This window comes from Pholcus phalangioides, unplaced genomic scaffold (genome assembly GCF_987345545.1).
Source record: "Pholcus phalangioides strain wild (caught in Gottingen) unplaced genomic scaffold, Ppha-v1.0 ptg000007l_1, whole genome shotgun sequence".
Taxonomy (NCBI): Eukaryota; Metazoa; Arthropoda; class Arachnida; order Araneae; family Pholcidae; genus Pholcus; species Pholcus phalangioides.
In genome coordinates, this window is record NW_028301600.1 from 60,217,966 (window position 1) to 60,239,419 (window position 21,454).

Here is a 21,454-nt window from a genome sequence, read left to right on the forward strand (position 1 = left end):
ATAAATACAGTCGAATCCTGTTTTAACGAATACCGTTATAACGAAAATCTCGTTTTAACGAACACTTTTCTTATTCCCGAGGTAAGTTCACATAGGAACAATGCAGAAAACAAATAATTCCTTTATAACGAAATTTCATTATAACGAAGCGATTTCTCCGGTCTCTTGGAGTTCGTTATAACGGGATTCGACTGTATAAAGTTCGTGCTTACAAATTTTGACATCACTGCCTTAAATTAGGAAGCTACTTCAGAAGTATAAACTTTCATTTAATGTTTTTTTTTTTCATTTATACATTCAATATTGAATAAAATATACTTGTGGAGGGTGGGGGGGGGGAGGGAACACAAAATCACTAAAGTTCTCGGGACTTTCAAACGTGTTAATTCTAGGGAACCACAGAAAACCAACTTCAGCTGGCCACCACTGTGCTGTCTCTGGGGTTCGAACGCGAGAATAAAATTTATATTTACAGCATTACAAGTTGTGGTAGGATTTCTATGGCTTTACATATTGTTTGATTTTTGCATATTTCACTATATTTACGCGATAGAGCATATTTTGATGATTTTAAGGCATTATTTTTCGTATTGTTCTGCATTTTCAATGAGAAATATTTTTTTTCACGAGGTCGAGATAAAAAAAAAAGGAGGATCTTAGTGTTCAGGACATCTCTGTACATTCGTCCTAGTGACAATACCAAAATTCATTTATATTGTGTTCAAGAAGTGCTACCATTTGTCTTCGAATCCGGAAGCAAGAAATGAATAGGTTGTTTTGCCTGTATGTATTGCCACATCAATACAGAAAAACAAGACGAAATACAGTCGAACTATTTTACGAAGTCGAAGAAATTCAGAAAGTATTTCGTACTAAACGAATTCTGCATCAAACAACAAAACACTGAATTGATCATGTCCAACGTGAAAATTCATTTAATTTATTTAATTCATATTAAGCGATTAAATTTGTATTGCGTATTAAATTGATATTTTCAAGTTTTTTTCCCCTACGGGATATGCTTTTAGGCAGTAAACTTTCAGTTTGGTACAGAAACCAAAATAATTAAAAAAAGCTGTGTTACTGATTCTGTGAGAGGCCTATACATTTGGCAGTTGGTAAATTGAACAATTTCAGTTCAAGCTACATGATTTATAAAAATTTTATCTGCATTAATATTCCTCATTGGTATATAATTTCGCTGAAATTAACTTTACTGGAAATGGAAAAGGAAAAAAAAAATTTTAGGTCATTTTTCTTGTTTTTATAGAGTATATTTTTATTTTTTTTAGAGCATAAATGCATTTTGTTAAGAGCATTTTCAAGCAGTTTTTAGGTCATAAAAATCCTAGAATATACTCTATTGAATATATTATACAGATACTTTATAATTGAAACCAAACATTGTACGTAACGATAGCGAAACACATCGTAATCACACCTAATCATTGCTAAACCCATATATTATTTAGTTCTTTTATTTTAAGTAGGGTCACACGTAAAAACGAAACTAATAAAATTTTTCTAAGTGTGTTAATGAACTCGTGATTTATATTTAAAATCAAATCAAATCGATGTGGTGAATAGAATAAAATAATTAAAGATAGGAGCGAAACACTATACCCTCGAGTGTTTAAATGAAAATTTAATAATTTAAATTACTTATATGCAAAACACAAGAAGTTCGATCTCCTCTTTTCATGTCATAGATACAGTGTGTTATTATACACAATTCACTTCGAATCCCTTTCTATTCTGTCCTTAAGGCATCGCTAATTTTTTTTGTTGTCCATTTAACTTGCTGATTATTATCATTTCTGCCTCGTTTAATGACTAACTAACTGGCTAAGGTGATGGACCTAGTTAGCCGTGAGGATCAGCCAGCGAATAACAGTCTCGTTCTATAGCTTCCTCGGTATATTCGCTGGAAATGGTGTCAAAGCACCTTCCTTTCTTTTTTCACTCTTCTACCTTGATGGTTTTGTTTCTTGTTTGGTCGTGGCTTGCCTTTAATCGAGGATACAAGGAGTTTCAACCTTCCGGTGTGAGAATATGTCAGGGGTGGGGCTCACTAAATAAAGGATAACTCGGTCTAGTTCAAGGTTGTTTCATTTCAGTTCTAATCGTGGACAGTAACTGTTTCGTCTCAAGGAAAGAGGATATCGCTTTCACGGTCAATGTAAGTGCTATTTTATTAAGTTTTATAAATTTCTCAATCAAATAAAATTACATAAGATTTTTTAAATATGGATTTTGGTTAATAATTATGTAATTTATATCATAAATTATTATATAGTTAGGTATTTCTGTACTCAAATTTATTTATTCGAGAAAACATCATAAATAAATTGTAGAAGGCAACTGTTGATTGAAACTTTCAGTTTGATTATTTATTGATAAATTGCATGAACATCAGTACACAGAAGCATTTTGAAGTAAATAGAAAATCAGCTATTTCAAATTCAAATTGCAACTGAAATTTATAAATTAATTTCTAAATAATGTTGGAGTATTTTTATTGATTTAATGGTTCACATCAATATATATATCTATTTATTTTTAAATATAACTCATTTTTTTCCACATTTTATGATAATATAATTTATGATTGCTACAAAATTTTCACAGTTTGCGGCACAAACGTTGAGACAAACGAGACAAAATTGAAAAATACGCTCGTTAATGTATTTCATTGTAGAAGAAATAATCGTATGTATCACAAGCTTTGTTTGTACATCATAACACAAAAAAAAATTAATAAACAAGTATCTGGAAATTATTTTTTTCCAGATGATACTTTTGCTTTCATTTCCTTTGATATTTATGCAACATCAGGCTCAAGTTCAAAATTAAAAACGAGTGAAACGTGCAAACACGAAAAAGTTATTGAGTGAAAGCGATGGCGTTGTGTTTACTTCCTGTAGTAAGAAATAAAGCTGTTACTTAATTTTTAAAGAAACCAAACTTCCTTCAATATAGGAAAGAAAAATCTTTTGACATTGGTTTATTGGATCAAAGATGAGAGGAAACCGGTCACGCATAAAGTTTCTCTTCTTCGGGTAGTTGATTGAATTATCTCAGGTAAAAGAATAAATTGTGACCCTAGCTTTTCCTTCAATTCATGAAATCCGTTTCGTTACAGTGTTTAATACATTTACTGTAACTCTGGATACAGTAATACCCGAAAATTACGAAATAGCAGGCGGGACCAACGATAAGCGCGTTAAGTTGAATGCGCTCAAGTCGGGGTACGATTTTGCATGCAAATACATAAAATATTAGTTAATTCAGACCAATATTTGCAGCCTTTAAAAAAAAGTTCTATTAATACTATACATACAGAGTGATTCTAAATTCATGGGACACACTTTAACAGGGTATAAGACACCTAAACAAACATTTTCGATCATAGAATGTGCAGTCGAATCACAATAGCGAAGGCGGTAGAGAGTGTTTTTACAGAGTGCACACACAACAGCACTTCACCAAAAACAAATGTCATACTTTTCCGACGGATTTGCTGCGATATGTGCTGTCAACCATTCGAGGTTGCATATGAACCTTCGGAATGGATTGGAGTTTGTTTTATATTGGTGCAAGGAGCATCAAAGTTATGCTGTACCAAACAATGATCAAGTGGTATAATGACTTGTGGTAGAATTTGTGTTACCAGATTGCACGATGAGTAGGCCTACCACATTACAATATCCTGCACACTCGAATGGTTGATTGCACTTATTGCAGCAAATCCAACAGAAAAATATGATATTTGCTTGAGGTGAAATGCTGTCGTACACTCTCTAAAAACACCCTTTGCCGCCTTTGCTATTGTGATTCGACCACACAGTCTATGACCAAAAATGCTTGTTTAAAAGTGTTATATCACTTCTTAAAGTTTATCCCACGAATTTAGAATCACCCTGTATAGGAAGTGCGGGTAGTATGGAATAACGGGTTTTCTCTGCCTTCAGGTATGCCCCCCCCCCAAGTGGAACAGTGATAAACTACTTCAAAATGCCCCCAAGATGTCCAGAAATTGACTCAGAATATTTTTCAAAAGTGTTTATTAATTTTGGAAGAGAGCCTAATAATTTGGCACTAAGTACAATGTACATCACAACCGTTGCATTTTATCACGCACTGTTCATTTTTTAGCTAGTGATTATCTTTCAGGTTAGATGAGACACTATTTCTTCAAAGATTATGTTTCGGTTATTATGGGTCACTATCATCTGGTTTGGTCTAGGAATATATCTTTAAGCCGGAAAGTTTAGGAAGATAGAAGAGGAGATGTCTGAGAGAGTAGTAAGATTGTATCTGTGACTCTTGTAAACAGACTATAACACTAACACATACAATCATCAACTACAAAAAAAATGAAATTTTTAATTTTCATTTATTAGACTCGTTAAATCCTGTTTTTGATCAATTGGTATTAGTTTTCTTTATTTTGAGACACCTATTTCACATATTACAAAATAATTTTTTTTTAACACCTTTTATCTCAGACACTTGTCAATGCAACTAGAAGAATCCAAATTTTGTGCAAATACGGGTTTCAGGTTTCTATCATGGTTTAAATTGAAATAATAGAATAAAAAAAATGATATTCTATATTATTCAAACTTCATATATACTGTATATTGAAAAGTTACTAAATTACTTCAAAACGCAGGGTGGTCAGGAGTCCGAAGCTGTTAGAGAAAATATATATTTTAAAAAAGCTGTTAAAAATAGACAAATGGCTTAAAACATTTGATAGATGTTTCACAGTTTTTTTTTCAATTACGCCCGAGTGGCGTGGTGGTAAGATGTTCGTCTACCACCATGGAGGTTGCTGTCACGGTCCCGGATTCGAACCCAAGAGATGATATAGATAAGATATTTTCCCTAACGAACTTGAGGCTACCGCCGATAGACAGCGCTCTCATTTCCACCCCATCACATTAATGGCTGTAAGTTGCGATATGGCCAGAGTTGGTGGAATAGTTTTCTTTTTTATTACTTAACTAAAAAAAATCTAAATGTGAAGCTTCCCTTAGTGATGCGGAGGATGTCAAGTCTTTATAGCATTTCTTGCCGTGTTTTTACTTCCAAAGAATGGAAGTAAAATGGATGGAAGAAAAAAACTTTGAAACCTTTTCTCTCAAATGCTGTAAGACGTTTGCCTCTATATTTAAGGTCTTTTTTTTTAAAACAGGTCCAGACTTCTGGACCACCCTGTTATGCGTAAATGAAAGACGCGTTGTGCGATGTTTGATAACATTTTGGTTTGTCGAAACAAGTTACCTGCTAGTGTCAAAGCCGGTTAGTTTTGTTATTAGTTTTTGTTTTCTTGCATGAAGGCAAGAAAACAAATTTTCAAGTGTATTGAAATTAGAGTAGCAGGTGAGTGTGACTGAGTATATTTTGAATAAATAGCATCATTTTCAACTTTTTTTTTTAAAACAATTTTTTATCACACCTTTTTCAAGTCTGGAAAAATTTTGATGCGAATTTTTTTTAAGGGTAAAAAAAGTAGAAAAAATCAAGAATTTTTTCAATCAACAATGTATAAGCGAATTTTAATTGAATTGTTTTGAAGAAAATTTATTTATTTATAGTAGGCTATAGACAGAAGATTAAATTTCACTAATTGGCACTTATTTAATTCAGGGCTATACAGGGTATCCTGTAAGTCCTGATTCCGCCTTTATTTCATCAACCATTCGTCGTAGAGGCATGGTTCTAATTTAAAAAATGTTAAAAATGTGTTCAAAAATCCTTTTGTACCAGTATCGAGAATGAAAATATAGTGTGTCATAAAATAAAGGTTCTAAATTTTTATAACGACACACTGTCCTCAGAAACTGAATTAGAAAGTTGTTGCTCTGCTTCTCCTGAGGCCACCAAAAGAAATTGCCATGCTTTTAACTAGAACATTCACTAAGGTATTTGAATTCAAAAATCGAAGAAAAGTTGGGAAAGAATAGAATAAATGAGGAAAAGGAGCATTGTCCGTTAGTTTATGCTGTTCTTTCCTAACTTTTCTCCGTTTGAATTCAAATATCTGAGCGAATATTGCATGTGAAAACGCAGAACTTTTTTTGGCCTAAGGAGAGACAGGACAATAACTTTCTAGTTGGAAGTTATGGGATAGGACGGAGAACCTTATAAAAATTTAGATTTTTTTATTTTGTGGCACGCAGTATTTTCACTCTAGAAACTAGTACAGAGTGATTTCTGAACACATTTTGTGAGGATGTTTTAAATTAGAAACATACTTCTACGACGAACGGTTGACGAGATAAAGAACGAATTAGGACTTACACCCTGTACGTAAATTTCAATGTTTTTATTCTCCCCAATTGTCTCTTTACGGATTCTCTACACTATCACAGCTCTTTTTTTTTTCCTTTTTGCTGGTAATTTTACTATTTCACTATAATTTTAGAACCAACTGTAGAATTTTTATTCCTTTCCGAACCTTTTTTGTGAAACTCCATATACTAAAATAATAATGCTCAAAAGTTAAGCAAAAAAATCAAAAATGCTTATAAACGCTAATATTTTAATTCTTTTTTGTTGGAGTTTATTCAGAACATAGGGTGAAGCAAAGGACATTCTCTGGTGAAATTACACAGAAAATAGAAAACCCAAAATCGAATAAATGGCGTAGAAAAGAACAACATTGAGCCCCAAAAAGTTCAATGAAGGTCAGCCAATATAGGATATGACCAACTATGCTGGATACACATGCTCGACAACGTCAATCCATACCATTAATAAGATTATCAATGACTTTTTGCGGTATCAGCTCACCGAGGCTTTGGGAAGGGTCATGGAGAGCAGTTGAATGTTTTCCAAGGATGTCTAATATATTCTCTATTGTATTCAAATCAAAAGAAATGGGTGGTTATTCCATTCGAGTCAGCGTTTCTGACAACGTAATGCTCAACAACCCAAACTGTGTTAACGTTTGCATTAGCGTCCATAAAAATGACACGAGGTCCCGTGACAGTAAGAAATGGTGCGAGCATATGGTGCAAGTATGTCATCTCGATAGTACACTGACGTCTCTGAACCTCTAGTAAAGATGTGAAAGTCAAATGCTGTCCAGATTACCGTTACAATGGAGTATTATCAGTTTTTGATTAACTTTTGAACATGAGTAGCCTATACACAGTGTCTCCCAGTGGATACAAATGCGGAAAAAACCTCGAACTTCATGTCTTCACTAGAGGTTCGAAGACGGTAGTGCACTATCAAGATGACTTCCTTGCATAAGCTTGAAAGTCTGGGAGAGACGATGATGATTGCTGGGGGCGCATGATGGTGATGTCATTTCATATTTTCGCATATACACTAGATCAGTCGGCTTCACCTTTTGACGCTGGTGGGGGGGGGGGAGCTCCCTAATGCCCCCCCCCCATATCTTCACCCATCCTTCCTTGCACCATTTTTTTTCCGCCACGAGACCTGGTGCCATGTTTATGGACAATAATTTAAATTGATTAATATTATATTATTATCATTATCTTTATATTATTATAATATTAATAATCCATGCAGTAAACGTAAAAGGGTTGGAAATCTCTGCGTTGAAGGGTGAATTAGCACTCGTTTCTGTGTACCCGACACTCCTGGTGGCGGCCCTGGCACCAGGACCTAAAGTTCCTTACAGTTTGGCCATTCTCTGAAAAACGCATACAATTTCATATTTTTCCTATTGCAGATTAAATTAAATTTACGCAGCATGTCAAATTCTATTTTCTGTAATTTTCCCACAGTTATCAAATGGCATTTAACCTTTTTTCTTTATTTTTCTTATTTTATCCATTCACTATATAAACTGGGCGAAAGGAAAAAAATAAAGTCTTACCTTTTATATAGTTTGAATTCCAAATTTCCTATATGCAGTACTAAGATGGCTTCATTCCAATTATGCTAATCGAATGCTTACACATCACTCTTCATCATTGCTGATAAAAATAACAATTCATACCCAGTAACACAGAAAAGGATTCAAGAATTTTTAGAGATTTCGTTTTAGAATCTTAAAGATTTTCCAATTCCCCAATTTTCATCTTCCATCGTATTCATTCTGGCTCATATTCAGTCCTTTAGCTCAGGGGTTCTCAACCGGTGCTCCGCCCCAAGGGTTCCGTGTGCACCTCCCAGTGGCACCGCGACGACTCGAGGAAAATAATATAAATCAGTAAATTTGACAGATAAATAAATGAAAGAGGCCTACAAGGTTTTCTGCCATAAAAATTATGTACAAAAAAGGGCTCTTTGAGTCAAACAGGGCTCCGCCATAGAAATTATATACTGGATAGGGCTCCGCGAGTGAAAAAAGGTTGAGAACCGCTACTTTAGCTCCTCCTCAAAGGCATTGGCTTGTCTTTCCAATCCCAAGTCTTAATAAATAATATTAACAGTGTTGTGTGATTTGTGACCATTGAAGTTAATTGGCTAACCCTTCATTATGGCCGTATGGCCCCATCAGTAAATATCCCCCTCAAAGACATACAACACTTTCCCCTTTTCTTTTTACAAACGTTTGAGATTTGTAGCTTCAGCTGTAGAAAGTAATTTTTCCCTCACTTTGTATACACGGGATTTTTATTTTATTTAAAGCCATTCAGATTGAAACGTCAATCGAGGTCACTCCACATGGCAATAAAATAAAAGCACCCCCCCCCCCCTCGTCTCTCTGCAATAACTCTTTTACAGTCCTGTAGGTGCTTAAAAAACGGGGGGGGGGGGTTAGCTGTAGACGACAAATTTTCCCAGGGAAGGGATTCCCTGTAGAAATCACATGCAGAGAAAAGAAAGCAAGAATGTATTGAAGGGTATTAGGCAATTATTCTCTCCAATGAAAAGGGAGCCCTTGAGTAAAGCCAAAAAATAAGAGGTGCTGATGAGTGAGTCAAATATAAAGGTATTATGCGTATTTCAGTTTGACTTTATAAAATAGCAGAGAGCTTCCCTTTTTTTCAGAAATGAACGGATCCCCGCGCACACAATAATTGGGATAGCTATCGACGGGATAGCTAGCCGCGTCCTACGATTTTAGCGTCATTACGGAAGGTAGAGAAAGGTAATAAACTGTCTTTGTTTTTCGACGTAAACCGTAAAAAGTTTCTGGCAACTGCAGCCGGCGTGAAGAAAATGCCGGACTTCCTCGGAAATTTTCAAACGAACACGCTTGGTGGGAAAAAGAAATTCAGGGATTGTCTTGGGCTACCTGAAGCATTTTGCGGTTTGTGTCCAACAAAGACGTTGTATTACCTTTCCCTATCCCACGTGAGGAAGATAGAATCGTGGGACGTGGGCTTTAGAAATCACAACATGCCCGAATCGTAACCATGTGCTTTTTTTCAGATTTTATCTCTTCCGTTCATCCCTCGTGTTTCCACTTCCCCAACACAGTATTAGGATTTCATAGTAAGCAAGGTTGCTAGTACCGTTTACACAAATTAGCGGCCCCTCCCCCTCTATTTCTTTTCCCAAGCAATGCTATGGACACAGTAGATACCTATAGCATATACCTATGCTATAAGTTAGAAGATTAATTAAATTTCAACAAATATTCTCCATTGGTTTTTTTGAAAATCTTTTATAATCCATTTTAAGTATAACAGTGTCACAACAGTAATTTTCCCGACTTCCCGGGAATTTTTTTGTCGGGATTTCGGGACAGGGAAATTATACAGGGATAACGGAAATTATTTCGGGACAGGGTGGTCACATTTTATATTCGCCGACCTCCTCCATTGAACTTTTTGTGATTCAATATATGATTGTTCTTTTATACGGCTGTTGTTTGAGTTTTGATTTTTTATTTTCTTTGCAATTTCGCCTGACAATGTCTTTTGCTTCATGCTATGACCTGTGCAAGTGCGATCAAAAAGAATAAAATCATTTGCTTTTATGAGCATTTTTGCTTTTGTTCTTTAACTTTTGAGCAAAGTGTATGTATAACATATTACAGGTATGGTAAGTCTAAATAATTCGAGCATGGGTGAAGGTACGGGGAAGCATAAGGGGACAATGCCCCCAGGTGTCAATGACTGAGCCGACTATATGCGTATGTGTATATGAATTTATATCTTCATCATCCTGTCCCCAGCTTTGAAATCTATTTCCCCTATGAGTCCGAACAAAGAAAACATTTTTAAATAATTGTTTAATCAAATTACGATAAGTTTCTTTTTGTCACAAACTTTATGAAAATGGTCTATAGCCTCCATGTAGGTATACAGATGGTATGCACTATGGTCTGTTTTGAAGTAAGACCCAGATCTAATGAATTTTTTCATGTTTGTCGGCCATTTACCTTAGTTTATCGAGAAATTGCTGCAAATACTCTCTCTGAGTATGAATTTTTAGATGCCTTGTATAGTCATTGGTTCACTTAAGCACGCAAGCATTTCATACATTGAAGTTTTTGCGTGGGATAATGAAGCGAAATATTTTATATTTTAGAAATTATTCAAAAACCGAAAGCCCAAAAAAAACTTTACTGCAATTAAAGATCATACAAGACAATGCAAGTTTTTATTTTATATTATCAACTGCAGTTATATTAAGTTTCTGAATAAACTTGAGGATTGAGGAAATGATGAATATTATAGTCACCATCATGTTTAGAATGTGTGCAAGAGAAATAAGATTATCTGTGATCCTTTATGTTACACAAAAAAATTAACAAAATTCTAACAAAATCAACGGAAATTATTTCTGTTTTATACAACAGTGATATATGAAATTTTTCTAACATTTACATTCAACATTATTATTTGAAAAATCCGATGTTTTAAATTTCAGATGTGGCTTGCTGTTTTTCTTCTGATGCTAACTGATATATCTGCTCAGAATCCTGAACATTTTGCAATTGGGAATGGTGAATCACCTGTGAAGTACAATGGTCCAATCGTGTACAGCAATTTACCTCCACCAGTGCTGTACTTTCCAACATTTCCCGAAAAACCTGATGTCAACAAAGCAAACCAAAATATGAAGCCATTAGAACGATCCAAATCCATCGAGTATATTCCTCTTCCTTACCATAATCTACCAGTTCTAATTTATCAGTCGAAGGAACATCCTCCTATTCACGTAGTACACAGACAGCAGCAGCAGCAGCAACCTCGTGATGAACGTAATTCCATGCTAATGAAAAATGAAGTGTCTCCGAATATGCAAAGCCAAATGGGAGGTGAAGAAAAGAAAAGACCGCAACCAGAATACCCCTATTCTATGATGCAGATGAGACCAGAAATGGATAGCCAATCCGGTAAAATATATGCGAATGATCAGCAATATATAACAGTTGGGCTCACCAGACATCGTGGCACTACCGATGATAATAATCAACAGCAGCCGAAAAACAATGCTTTTCAAGGGCAAAGAATCGTCAGTATTGGAATTAGTACCTTACAAGGTGAAAAAAAACAAAACCAACAAAATCTTGAAATGTCACCTGAGCCGAAAATGCACAGTAGCTCTAAAAATCAAGAACAAAGTAACAGTCCCCCAAACATGCAGCAATACCGTCCTATGGATGTTAAATCCCGGGAAAATTCTTATCGCATGATGCGAGAGATGGCAGGTAAAGAAGAAAATGAAACACCATCTACTGATGATAACTCTACTCAACAAAACTATGGAACAGAAAACCCTCGTTATCAGCACGTTGTCATTCACATACCCAATGTTATTGGTGAAAGTCCTTCTTATGTAGAGGTTGGTGCTAAGCAAGACAGAACACCTTACAGAGGTACTGCTCAAGTAACTAACGTCATTGGAGGTACCAGTCAATCAATGGAACCCCAAGGCATGAGGCCTAATGACGACAAAAACACTGATCGGTTTCAGAACTGGAGAAAACAGAACAGTTATGAATCCCATCAAACAAACGGAAAATTTCAAGAAAACCCGTCTGAAATGGAAAATCCAGAAGCTCCTTCTTCTGGAACAGAGGAAAGTTATTACCGTAACTATTTACAGGAGATGGGATGTTCGAGTGGCCTAAATTGTATGCCGTCTGCTCATCCCAATGTTCAAATGCAACATAGGTTCACTTCTAATATGGAAAACCAACCAAAAAATATGTTTCCTGGAAAAATCCCCCAGATGACAGATAAGAACATGAGAATGTCAAGCCCTGAAATGACAATGCCAAACCCTGAAATGAAAATGTCAAATCCTGCAATGAAAATGCCAAACCCTGCAATGGAAATGGTAAACCCTGCAATGAGAACGTCAAACCCTGGAATGAAAATGAAAAACCCTGCAATGGAAATGGCATACCCTGCAATGGAAATGGCATACCCTGCAATGGAAATAGCAAACCCTGCAATGAGAATGCCAAACCCTGCAATGAGAATGCCAAACCCTGCAATGAGAATGCCATTCATGCTCCCTCGCTCAATGCCCTATAATACCCCTATGTCTCCTATGTCGTCTATGGCTAGTACAATTATACCACAGATTTCTCCCATAAAGAATTCATACTTATATCAATCAGAAAATGATTTCGCTGAGTTCCCTTTCCCTTCATACATGCAAGACAATTATGCAACTTCTGCCAGTTACCAGTTTCCGATGTTGAAGGCTTTGAATCCAACTTTCCGTAAAATAACGGATTTCATGAATCCCTCCGAATACCATGATACTAGCTCTTCAGTAATGCAAGCAGTTTTCGTACAACCTCCTAAATCTAACACAGAGAAACGCACACGCGATCGTAAGCAAGAATCAGCACCGAATTCGATCCAAGACAAAATTAATGGAAATTATAGCGAGGGTTATGCAAGCACTTCTGAAGATAAATCGGAAGTACAAAATTCCCCCCATATCGTTTACACAGGTCATCCTCCAATTCATGTTTTTCAACATCCAATAATAGTCAAAGAAACGACAGAAATTCAATCCGACAGCTCATCTCATGGTTCCACAGAAAGTGGTAAGAAAGAACACTACTATCCGGAAGAAAGCACTCACCGAGAAGTTGATAAAGTTAGGCTTAGCATTCCTACAAGTGAGTCGATAGATTACTCAGCTTATTCCATGCCTAGCGCTGAAAGCTCTGGAATCAGCAATGAAGGTAACTTCAATTATCATAGTGAACCGAAAACTCTTAAACAGGAAGTATTCATGCCACCATTCCCATATCAGGAACCAGGAATGCATACCAATAACCAAAATTTTGCTTTAATGCCTCCATATCACCAGAGTTACTTTCCTAGTTATATAATGAATTCCTTAAAGCCTGGTGATAAAAAATTCAAACGTTATCGAGGACTAATGGATAAAATTTCAGCTCTTAGGAGCGCTCTTATGACCCAGCAATCTCAATCAAAAGATTTTCCTCTCTATAAACAATACATGCAAACATTTTCTCAATTAGGTAAACAGAAGTCTCAATATCCATCTTTTTCAAGTGATATCGATTACGCACATGCTGATAGAATCCCGGGTGATGCTTATAGTGAACAACCACACTTTCAGGAAAGCTCAGTAAAAGTTTCTTATGCACCTCCAACAAATGCTGAAATGGTCGGTAGTAGAATGCGTAAACCACCCATCATAATTTACAAAGGTTTATTTCCTCCTGTATACGTTTATGGAGACAAGAGTTCCATCGAAAAGGGAACTGAAGAGAAAGATCTTACAGTCTCAGAATCATCTGTTAACTATGATTCCAGACCCTCGAACTATAAAAGACCCTTAATACTACAGAATACAATTAGACAAAATCTCCTACGAGTCCTTTCTCAAAGAAATGTTGGACCATCATATGATATAAGAAGTGGACATTCAGCGGAAATGTCAATCCACCCTAGAGCCGATTTCTCAACGAGTGTTGCTGATAATGAGCCAAACAAAATTCTAGATATGCTGTCGAGTATATATGAGAAAAGCAGCAATCAACCCATGACCCTGAAAAAAGAAGAATCTCGGTTAGAAAAGAAATCTAGTCAGAAAAGCGGATTTGGCTCTTCATTACCAGTGAGCTTAAAGGCTCTCGAAACAATAAATTCAGATGAAGTATCATCGGGATCAAGATGGCAACCTATGGGTTCCACAACAAAGAAAACGCTTGATGAAAATAGCAGTCATTCAGCTCCAGAGAAAGAGGTCGAATTTAAAGATACTGATAAGCCAGTAGAAACTTATACACATATCTCGAAAGAAAACGTTTCTGGAACAACACCTACTCGAATAACTAGTCAAGATGGAGAAATACCGGTGAAAACGAGGTCATAAGACGTAAAAGATATGCGAATCAAAAGAAAAAAAATTAGAAAAATTGTGAACTTGGTGCTTTTTACGTGTTTGTGTGCAGTGAATATTTCTTTCTCAATAAGAATACGAAATTGTGATGTTTTAATTAGGAATGTTTATTTATTTAAATTTATCTATCATGCATCCTGCAATAAGAAAATCATGTTATCAACTTGACAATAATTGTTATTTGATGTTACGTAAAAAACAATTTAACCATAGCTGCAAAACAATCGATGCGGCCATTTGATGTATATGTATTTTTTTTTTTATTTTACTTGATATCGATAAACACATAGATTTCTAATACGTCCCCCCCCCCCCTAAATACTAGAGAGCGTTTCGAAGTATCGCAATTTCTGGTAATTAAACCACTGGGTTGTAAAAGCTGCATTCAGAAAAATAGCAGGTAAAAAAATATTTTTGTAGGATCACCACATCTTCGCATAAGTTGAGCGTAATTTCCATTCAAGAACTCAAAAAAGTAAATGTTTAAAAAGCCAATTTTGAACGTTTAACTTACCTTCTGATGTCTTCGAGAATTTCATATCACTTATGGGATTAAACATCATCCAGAAGTAAAAATCTTCATAAAAATTAATTAGAATCAGTCAAAGTTAGAATTCCAGAAAAAAAGTTATTGGACGCGGCTTTTTGAGCGGCAAGAGCTAAAAACTGAATTTAAACGTCGCGGCATTATTATGTAAAATTACGGTAATATCTCCTATAAACAAAATTTTTCCACGCATGCATTTCTAATATTTTTTTGTGCTTATCAAAAATGTATTGAAAACAATTCAATAAATTTATTGTGCTTTGGTCTGTTGGTGAAAATAAGAAATCCAATGGTATGATTAAAAGCACTTTTTATACATATAACTAAACTGACGAGAAACGATATTATCTGTGTCCAATGCAGATAAAAACCTCGTTTTTAACGTTATTAATCCACTAATTTCGCTGTAGATATGACAAATTTTGACAATTATTTTAGTTAAAAATATTTCAGAAACAATCGTTTTCTTTTCAATATTATGTTAACTATTATTGTTAAGAAAAATTAGGGATATAGAAGTTATATATATATAGAGGAGTTTTCTAAGATTAATTAGTAATGCCCTTTAGTAACAGTAGGCATAATAAATGTTGAAAGTTTTTGTTTCTTCTTATTACAGCACATGTAAGATATGGACAATTTTGTTGTTATTGCATGAAAAGTTAATTCCAACCTTTTTTTTTATGAAAATGAAAGCTCAAGAAATGAGGAGACAAGTTCGTTGTTAAAAATGTACATCTGTGTATATACGTACGTTTTTGTGTTCGTTCTGTATACTGGTGAAACATATCCAGTTCTGAAAACAGTATTCTCAAATGTATAAATTTTTTTTTATCACTGAGTTCACAAAGAGAGTTCATGAAATATTTTACAATAAAATTATGTTTCTTTTTTTATTGTGTTTTCTTTTTTTTTACGAATTCATACTTGTTTAATAAAAAGATTTACGCAATGTTTCTATATTCGTGTAAATGCCATTTAGAATATCCCACATTCCAGTATTTAAAAGTCAATTTTGGTAAGCAGTATTAAATTAAAAGTGACAGACACATATTCTTTCTTTTTCCTCCAAATAGTTTTCTAAAATGGTCCTAAAAAACATGCAAAAGAATTTCATACGCAAAGCTAACGAGAGGAATTTTCGAATCAATAATGAATCCACCATAATGAAAATATCGTAATGGTTATATAAATATAAATGAAATAACATATAATCGCAATTATTTTAAAAATATGTATACAGGGTGATCGTAAACTCTTTCAACATTTAATTTAAAGATTTAATTTTTTTTTATTGCAACAGAGAGTTTACCATCGCATTATATTATCACGTTACTTTTCCCATATACTTGTATAGTTGATAAATTAAATAAAAACAAATTACAAGAGACAAGATTCACGGAAAAATGGAGAAGATGTAGATGCTGCCGTATACTTACGTATATCGGTCAAAATATTTGAATTTTTAGAAGAAAATTGAGTGGAGATAAACAATCAAAAAAGAGTATTTCTAATGATCTAGTTCAGATTCCGCATGCCTGTGTATGCTTTATTTCTAAACTTGAGAGCATTTTCGTTGAATTGAATAAATTCATAAGAATTATGTGATAACTCAAAATATAATAAATATTATAATTTCAATAATAATATTCATAATAAATTTATTAAAAAAAAAAAAGAGTTTCTCAGCGCAAAAAAAAAATAATTTTGTGAAAAATGAGTTTATTTTCTAAAAATTCTAAAAACGAAACTATTTTTTCAAGTGAACTATAAGAACAAGAAAACAATTTATTTTATTTTATAAGTGACATAAACCTTGTTTTGTCTATAATATAACATTTAATTTAACATCAGTTACCATTTTAGTGCTTTGTATCTGATGTCATCGAAATAAGAAGATACGGTACTTGAAATTTTATCAAAATCAAAAGCATATGAAATAGCGCATGCTGCCATCTATCGAAAGCTTTAGAAAGCAAACCAGTTTTGATTTTCAAGAAGAAAATAGGATGAAAATATGAGGGAATGAAGGAACCGATCTTAATCCACCTGGCACCCTGTGCAAAACAAGCAGTCGGCGCCCTTCCCCCAAGGATCCAGAGTTGGGGGATGAGTTGGGGGTGCCGATTTATTGTTAGTCCCGTAAAAGTTGTTAGTTGTCCCGTAAAGTACGGGACAAATTCATTCTCCTATATTAGCGGACTCTGATCAGAGTGGTGGGCCATGATCTGGTTAGAAGAAGGAGGCTCTTGGATGGGTGAGGGGGTCGTCTCCATCGCCCTCCTCTGGTTCCTCATGTTCCCCGCCTCTTCTTCCAAGTTGGCTTTAAAGGGACGAAGAAATTAGTTTCTTGAAACGAAAAGAGGGGTTTCCTTCATGCTGCCCGGTTGCGGCCGCACCTCACCAAAGCCTCCTAGATAGAGACTGTGATAGATAGTGTCTTGGAGGCTTTGACTTTACGCACCTGCTTCATTCCGTGCCTGGGTATCTAAAACGTAGGTCCATGAAACTCTGAAAAAGTGTGTATGCGAGGTTTGTTAGAATTTTCCAGTCCACGCACATACATTGCCCTCACGGGTGGCTCGAGACAAAATCCTCTACCCGTGTTGACCTATTTTTTGGTGCCCTTGATCTCCCTCCAATTAAATTTTTTGTTTTTGTTTTAATAACTTTGTTTTGATGCGTTCAAAGGAACAGCGAGATTTTATATATCATAACATCATTTCTTTTTTTTTTTCGCCTTCTACCCCGTGCCCCTCCTCCAGTGGGCACAGAAATAATTTTTCCTACTTTCTTTCCGCCCTTTCAACTCCGATTTGATGCCCCTTCTAGACTGTGTCCAGTGTGACCGAACTGCCTTTGTTCGCATTACTAAGAACGTCTGGCGAGCACGGAGACGGATCAGAGGTCTGGGGTTCCGAAGTGTAAGGAACCCAAGGAAAAACTGGGGCGATGGAGGGAGATTTCCTCTAAATTATTCTTATTTTTCACAGAACAACAAAAGAAAAAGAAAGGTATGTCCAATATCTCATGGAGGACTAAACGAAAAGAAAAGAGTTCAATGGGGTATGTGTGTTTTAATCTGGCCGAAATCGGTATTCAGGGCAGGACTTTGGCAGGTGCGAAGGGTTCGGCCGCACCGAGCCGCTGAATTTTAGGGGCCGCAAAACAAAAATACTTTTATTACATTTTGACTTTTACTTCTTAACAAAGTACACACACACACACAGTAGCTTAAAATTATGTTCAAGATCTCTAAAATTTAGACAGCGAACCCTCTAATTCAGCGGTGCTCAACCTTTTTTGACTCGCGGAGCCCTTTCTGGTATATGATTTCTATTGCGGAGCCCCGTAGGGGCCTATTTTTTATTTATTCATCAAAGTTACTGATTTATTTAATTATATTATTTAAAATATTTATATATTTTTTTTCAAATTTACTGGGTTTTTTTTTTATTTTTCTCGAGTTTTTTTATGTTTCTCGTTCTCAACCGGAGCACTGGTTGAGAACCGCTGCTCTAATTTATGGTTTGGACAGAACCCTCCCCCTCCCCAAGATATAAGAATGGTGCAGCTGGATCTGTTGCCGTTGGATCTGCACCAGAGGGAGCGCTAAATTATTTCAAAATTACACAGAAGAGCATAATGCATGCTTTCCAGGCAGTAAGAGTATCAGTTTTTGCGGCCCAGGGTTGTTTATCGGTTCTCTAGACTTGACAGCCCCCAACCTTCAAGTGCCTAGGGGCAAACAAAAAAACTAGGAGCAGTGGGCACTGTCATCCAAATTTGTTGTCAAATGTTTTTTTACGACCATGAAATAGTAGTTTGTTAGTCATTCTCAGGTGCCAATGTAAACCTGACGTGCACCGGACTGTTCATGCCTCAGTGGTGGTCGGCTGAAGTTAGTTTTCTGTGATTCCCCCAATTTCAAGGTGCGAATGCGAGCAGATCTCCCCGTTAAAAAGTTTCACCACAGAGAGCAACAGGCCTACAAGCGGTACAAATATTCAATCATCACACTTCACTCACATCACTTCTGAAATATAGATGGCAGCACTGAAAAATCAGACAACACTAGATACACACTTAGACTGTTAGGTACACACACTCACACTTGCGGCACAACCCACTCGGTAGTAAATTGCCCATGGCGATAGGCCCGAGTTGTACTCGGTTTGAAAAAAAAGACAGTAAAGGTTGTTCATGTGCATGGCGACAACTAGGTAGAAGCAGGGGGTCCAGTGTCCAGGGCATCGAACCAGAGGTGGTGCAAATTTAACTCTTCAACCTCTCTTTCAACATTAAAAGGGAGCGCTAAAATGCGTGCTTGTTCCTGCTGACCAAGCATCTAGTTGTGGCAATGTGTTCACGGACACCGGAGGACTGAAGAAACCCCGTTTTAGAGGACCGCAAAGCTGTTCTCGCACCGGGCCGCAAAATATGTAAGCCTGTCTCTGTATACTGTATGTACATTGGTGCACGGCTCATAGATTTTTTTTCCTAAAAAATCAACTGCATATACTCAAACTTACGATTTTTTCTCCATCTCGGTCATTTTTCATGCATATTTTGTACACGGTAATTTTTTAAAACACCTTAAATTATATATATTGGGTTAATATATACTTTTATATTGGGTTGCTGTATTTCGGTTATCTGACATCCATATTTTTATAGGCATAATTTTTTCAGCCATCTCGATGGGCAATTTGCCAGTTGTAGCCTCATGGGTGGAGATAGACTTGGACGTCTGGGGGGCAAGGTCATTATTGCTGGGGGGCACGATGATGATGATGATATCAATTCATACACAACATATACATTAGATCTGCCCACTCCCTTTTTGACGCTGGGGGGGGGGCATTGCCGAAAAAGCCCTCCCGGGGGGAGGGCATGTGTGGCCTATGTATTTGTATCTGTATTAAAACAGTGATTTTAACGGAAATGCGTTTTAGGGAAATTCAGTTTAGAAGCAGTTAAAAATTTGACTGATAGATGGCGCGCCATCACTCAAATTTTCGAAACATTGTTTTATACATGTAGTGACCATATTTTACGGGACATACCCGTAGGTTACCGTAAATAATATAAATTATATTATGATAATTATGACCACATATAGATATAAATATTCATCTCTAATATTTGTCATGACATTTTTCTAATGGAATGCACATAGCTGGTTTCATAATTTTCACTGATTTGAGTTAAAAAAAGCACATCTTTTTTTTTAACTATTGAAATTGGTTATTAATTGCACATCTCCAAATGTGGACAAAGATGGCTCCACCCAACCCACTGCTAATTGATTCGACAATATAGGGGCACAGGGCCGTCTTAAGCGCATCATGGCCCTATGGCCAAGTGATTTTTCTGAGAGCCAATCTGGAAAATTCTCGAAAAATTCAACTACTTCTCGTTTTTCTGAGGCCCCCGGACCGTGCCCGGGTAGGTCCACGCGTCAAGACGGCACTGAGGGGCATGTAAAACATGTTTAATTGAGAAGTGTGTTTTAAAGTATTTTGGCCTCGTCATTACCGAAATATGAGGCTTTCTAAGAGATGAGGTATCTCAGCAATGCCAATAAAAGGGCTAATCCACTTCGATTTGCGATTACTAATTAATTTTTCGCTATTGGCGGTGTCAACGCATGAAATGTTTTTGTAAAACATGTAAACTGCATTATCATTAAAGCACATTAAATTCAAGAGAGTATCGGTGATGATTACGTTGACAGTATTTCATGGAGAAAAATACAGCAAAACAAGGTATCGTAAATACAGGAGATCAGACCCCCAAGTCCCCCCTCCCCCTGCTACGCCCTTGAACGAGCCCACCAGAGACATCTAGCCAACACCTGGGCTGGCTACATAGAGACTTCTCATTCTGAGGAAAGACTTTGGAAATTACGCAGACTGAAAACACCAACCGCTCCCCAATACGGGAATCTGTCGCGTGGCGGAACGCTATGTAAATAAGAAAGCCGCACCCCGTAGTGACACATGCCGCGTCGGCGGCCACGAAGCATCACTTTTACGACATGCTGTAAATATCCTCCAGTTAAATAAAAGCACCCAGGGGATTTTAGGAATCGGGGGGTCTGGGTGGGGGTCCTTTTGGCCGTCGCTCGGGTTTGTGGGCCCGTCCCCGGGGATGGCTGCCTGGGGTGGGGGGCTGCTGCCGCCGCCCCTTGAGGACACCCTAAAAGACCAGGCTTCGCGCTTGCAGCTAGGACTTAGTCAGAGGGTCAGGGTCGCCGGGAGGGGGCGCCTTCTGGTAATTCACAGGCGGGCGCCCCCGACTCTCCCCAGCACGACCCAACCCACACTGGTAAATCCCGGAAGGGACAGAGCCTGGGTCGTGTCAATACCGTCTAGAGCAGAAGGTATTGGTCGTGTCTGGTCTGACAGATGAACATCCTATTTAAAAGAGTCCAATGAGAAGCCGTTCAAAGAATTCTCCAAAACCATTGAATGAAAGCAAATCACTGAGATACTGATGATTGTAATATTTTTTATTTTAAATACTTTTTACGAGCCGAAACTCAAGTCTTAAACGTTTTTTTTAAGACTTTAAAAAGACGCGAGAAATAGAAAAATAAAAAATTTCAGTAATAAATATTTT

At 36.4% G+C, this 21,454-nt stretch overlaps 1 protein-coding gene across 1 annotated transcript; it reads left to right on the plus strand.

Moving 5' to 3' along the window:
* Positions 1-2,013: 2,013 nt before the first annotated feature.
* LOC149085577 (uncharacterized) lies at positions 2,014-15,726 on the plus strand. Its single transcript, XM_089233700.1, has 2 exons — positions 2,014-2,179; positions 10,813-15,726. The coding sequence occupies exon 2, from the start codon at positions 10,813-10,815 to the stop codon at positions 14,254-14,256; it is 3,444 nt and encodes a 1,147-aa protein (XP_089089826.1). The 5' UTR covers positions 2,014-2,179; the 3' UTR covers positions 14,257-15,726.
* Positions 15,727-21,454: the final 5,728 nt, after the last annotated feature.

What these genes read in the sequence shown, in the direction of transcription:
- LOC149085577 (XM_089233700.1), top strand. Translation starts at nt 10,813, where the DNA reads ATGTGGCTTGCTGTTTTTCTTCTGATGCTAACTGATATATCTGCTCAG.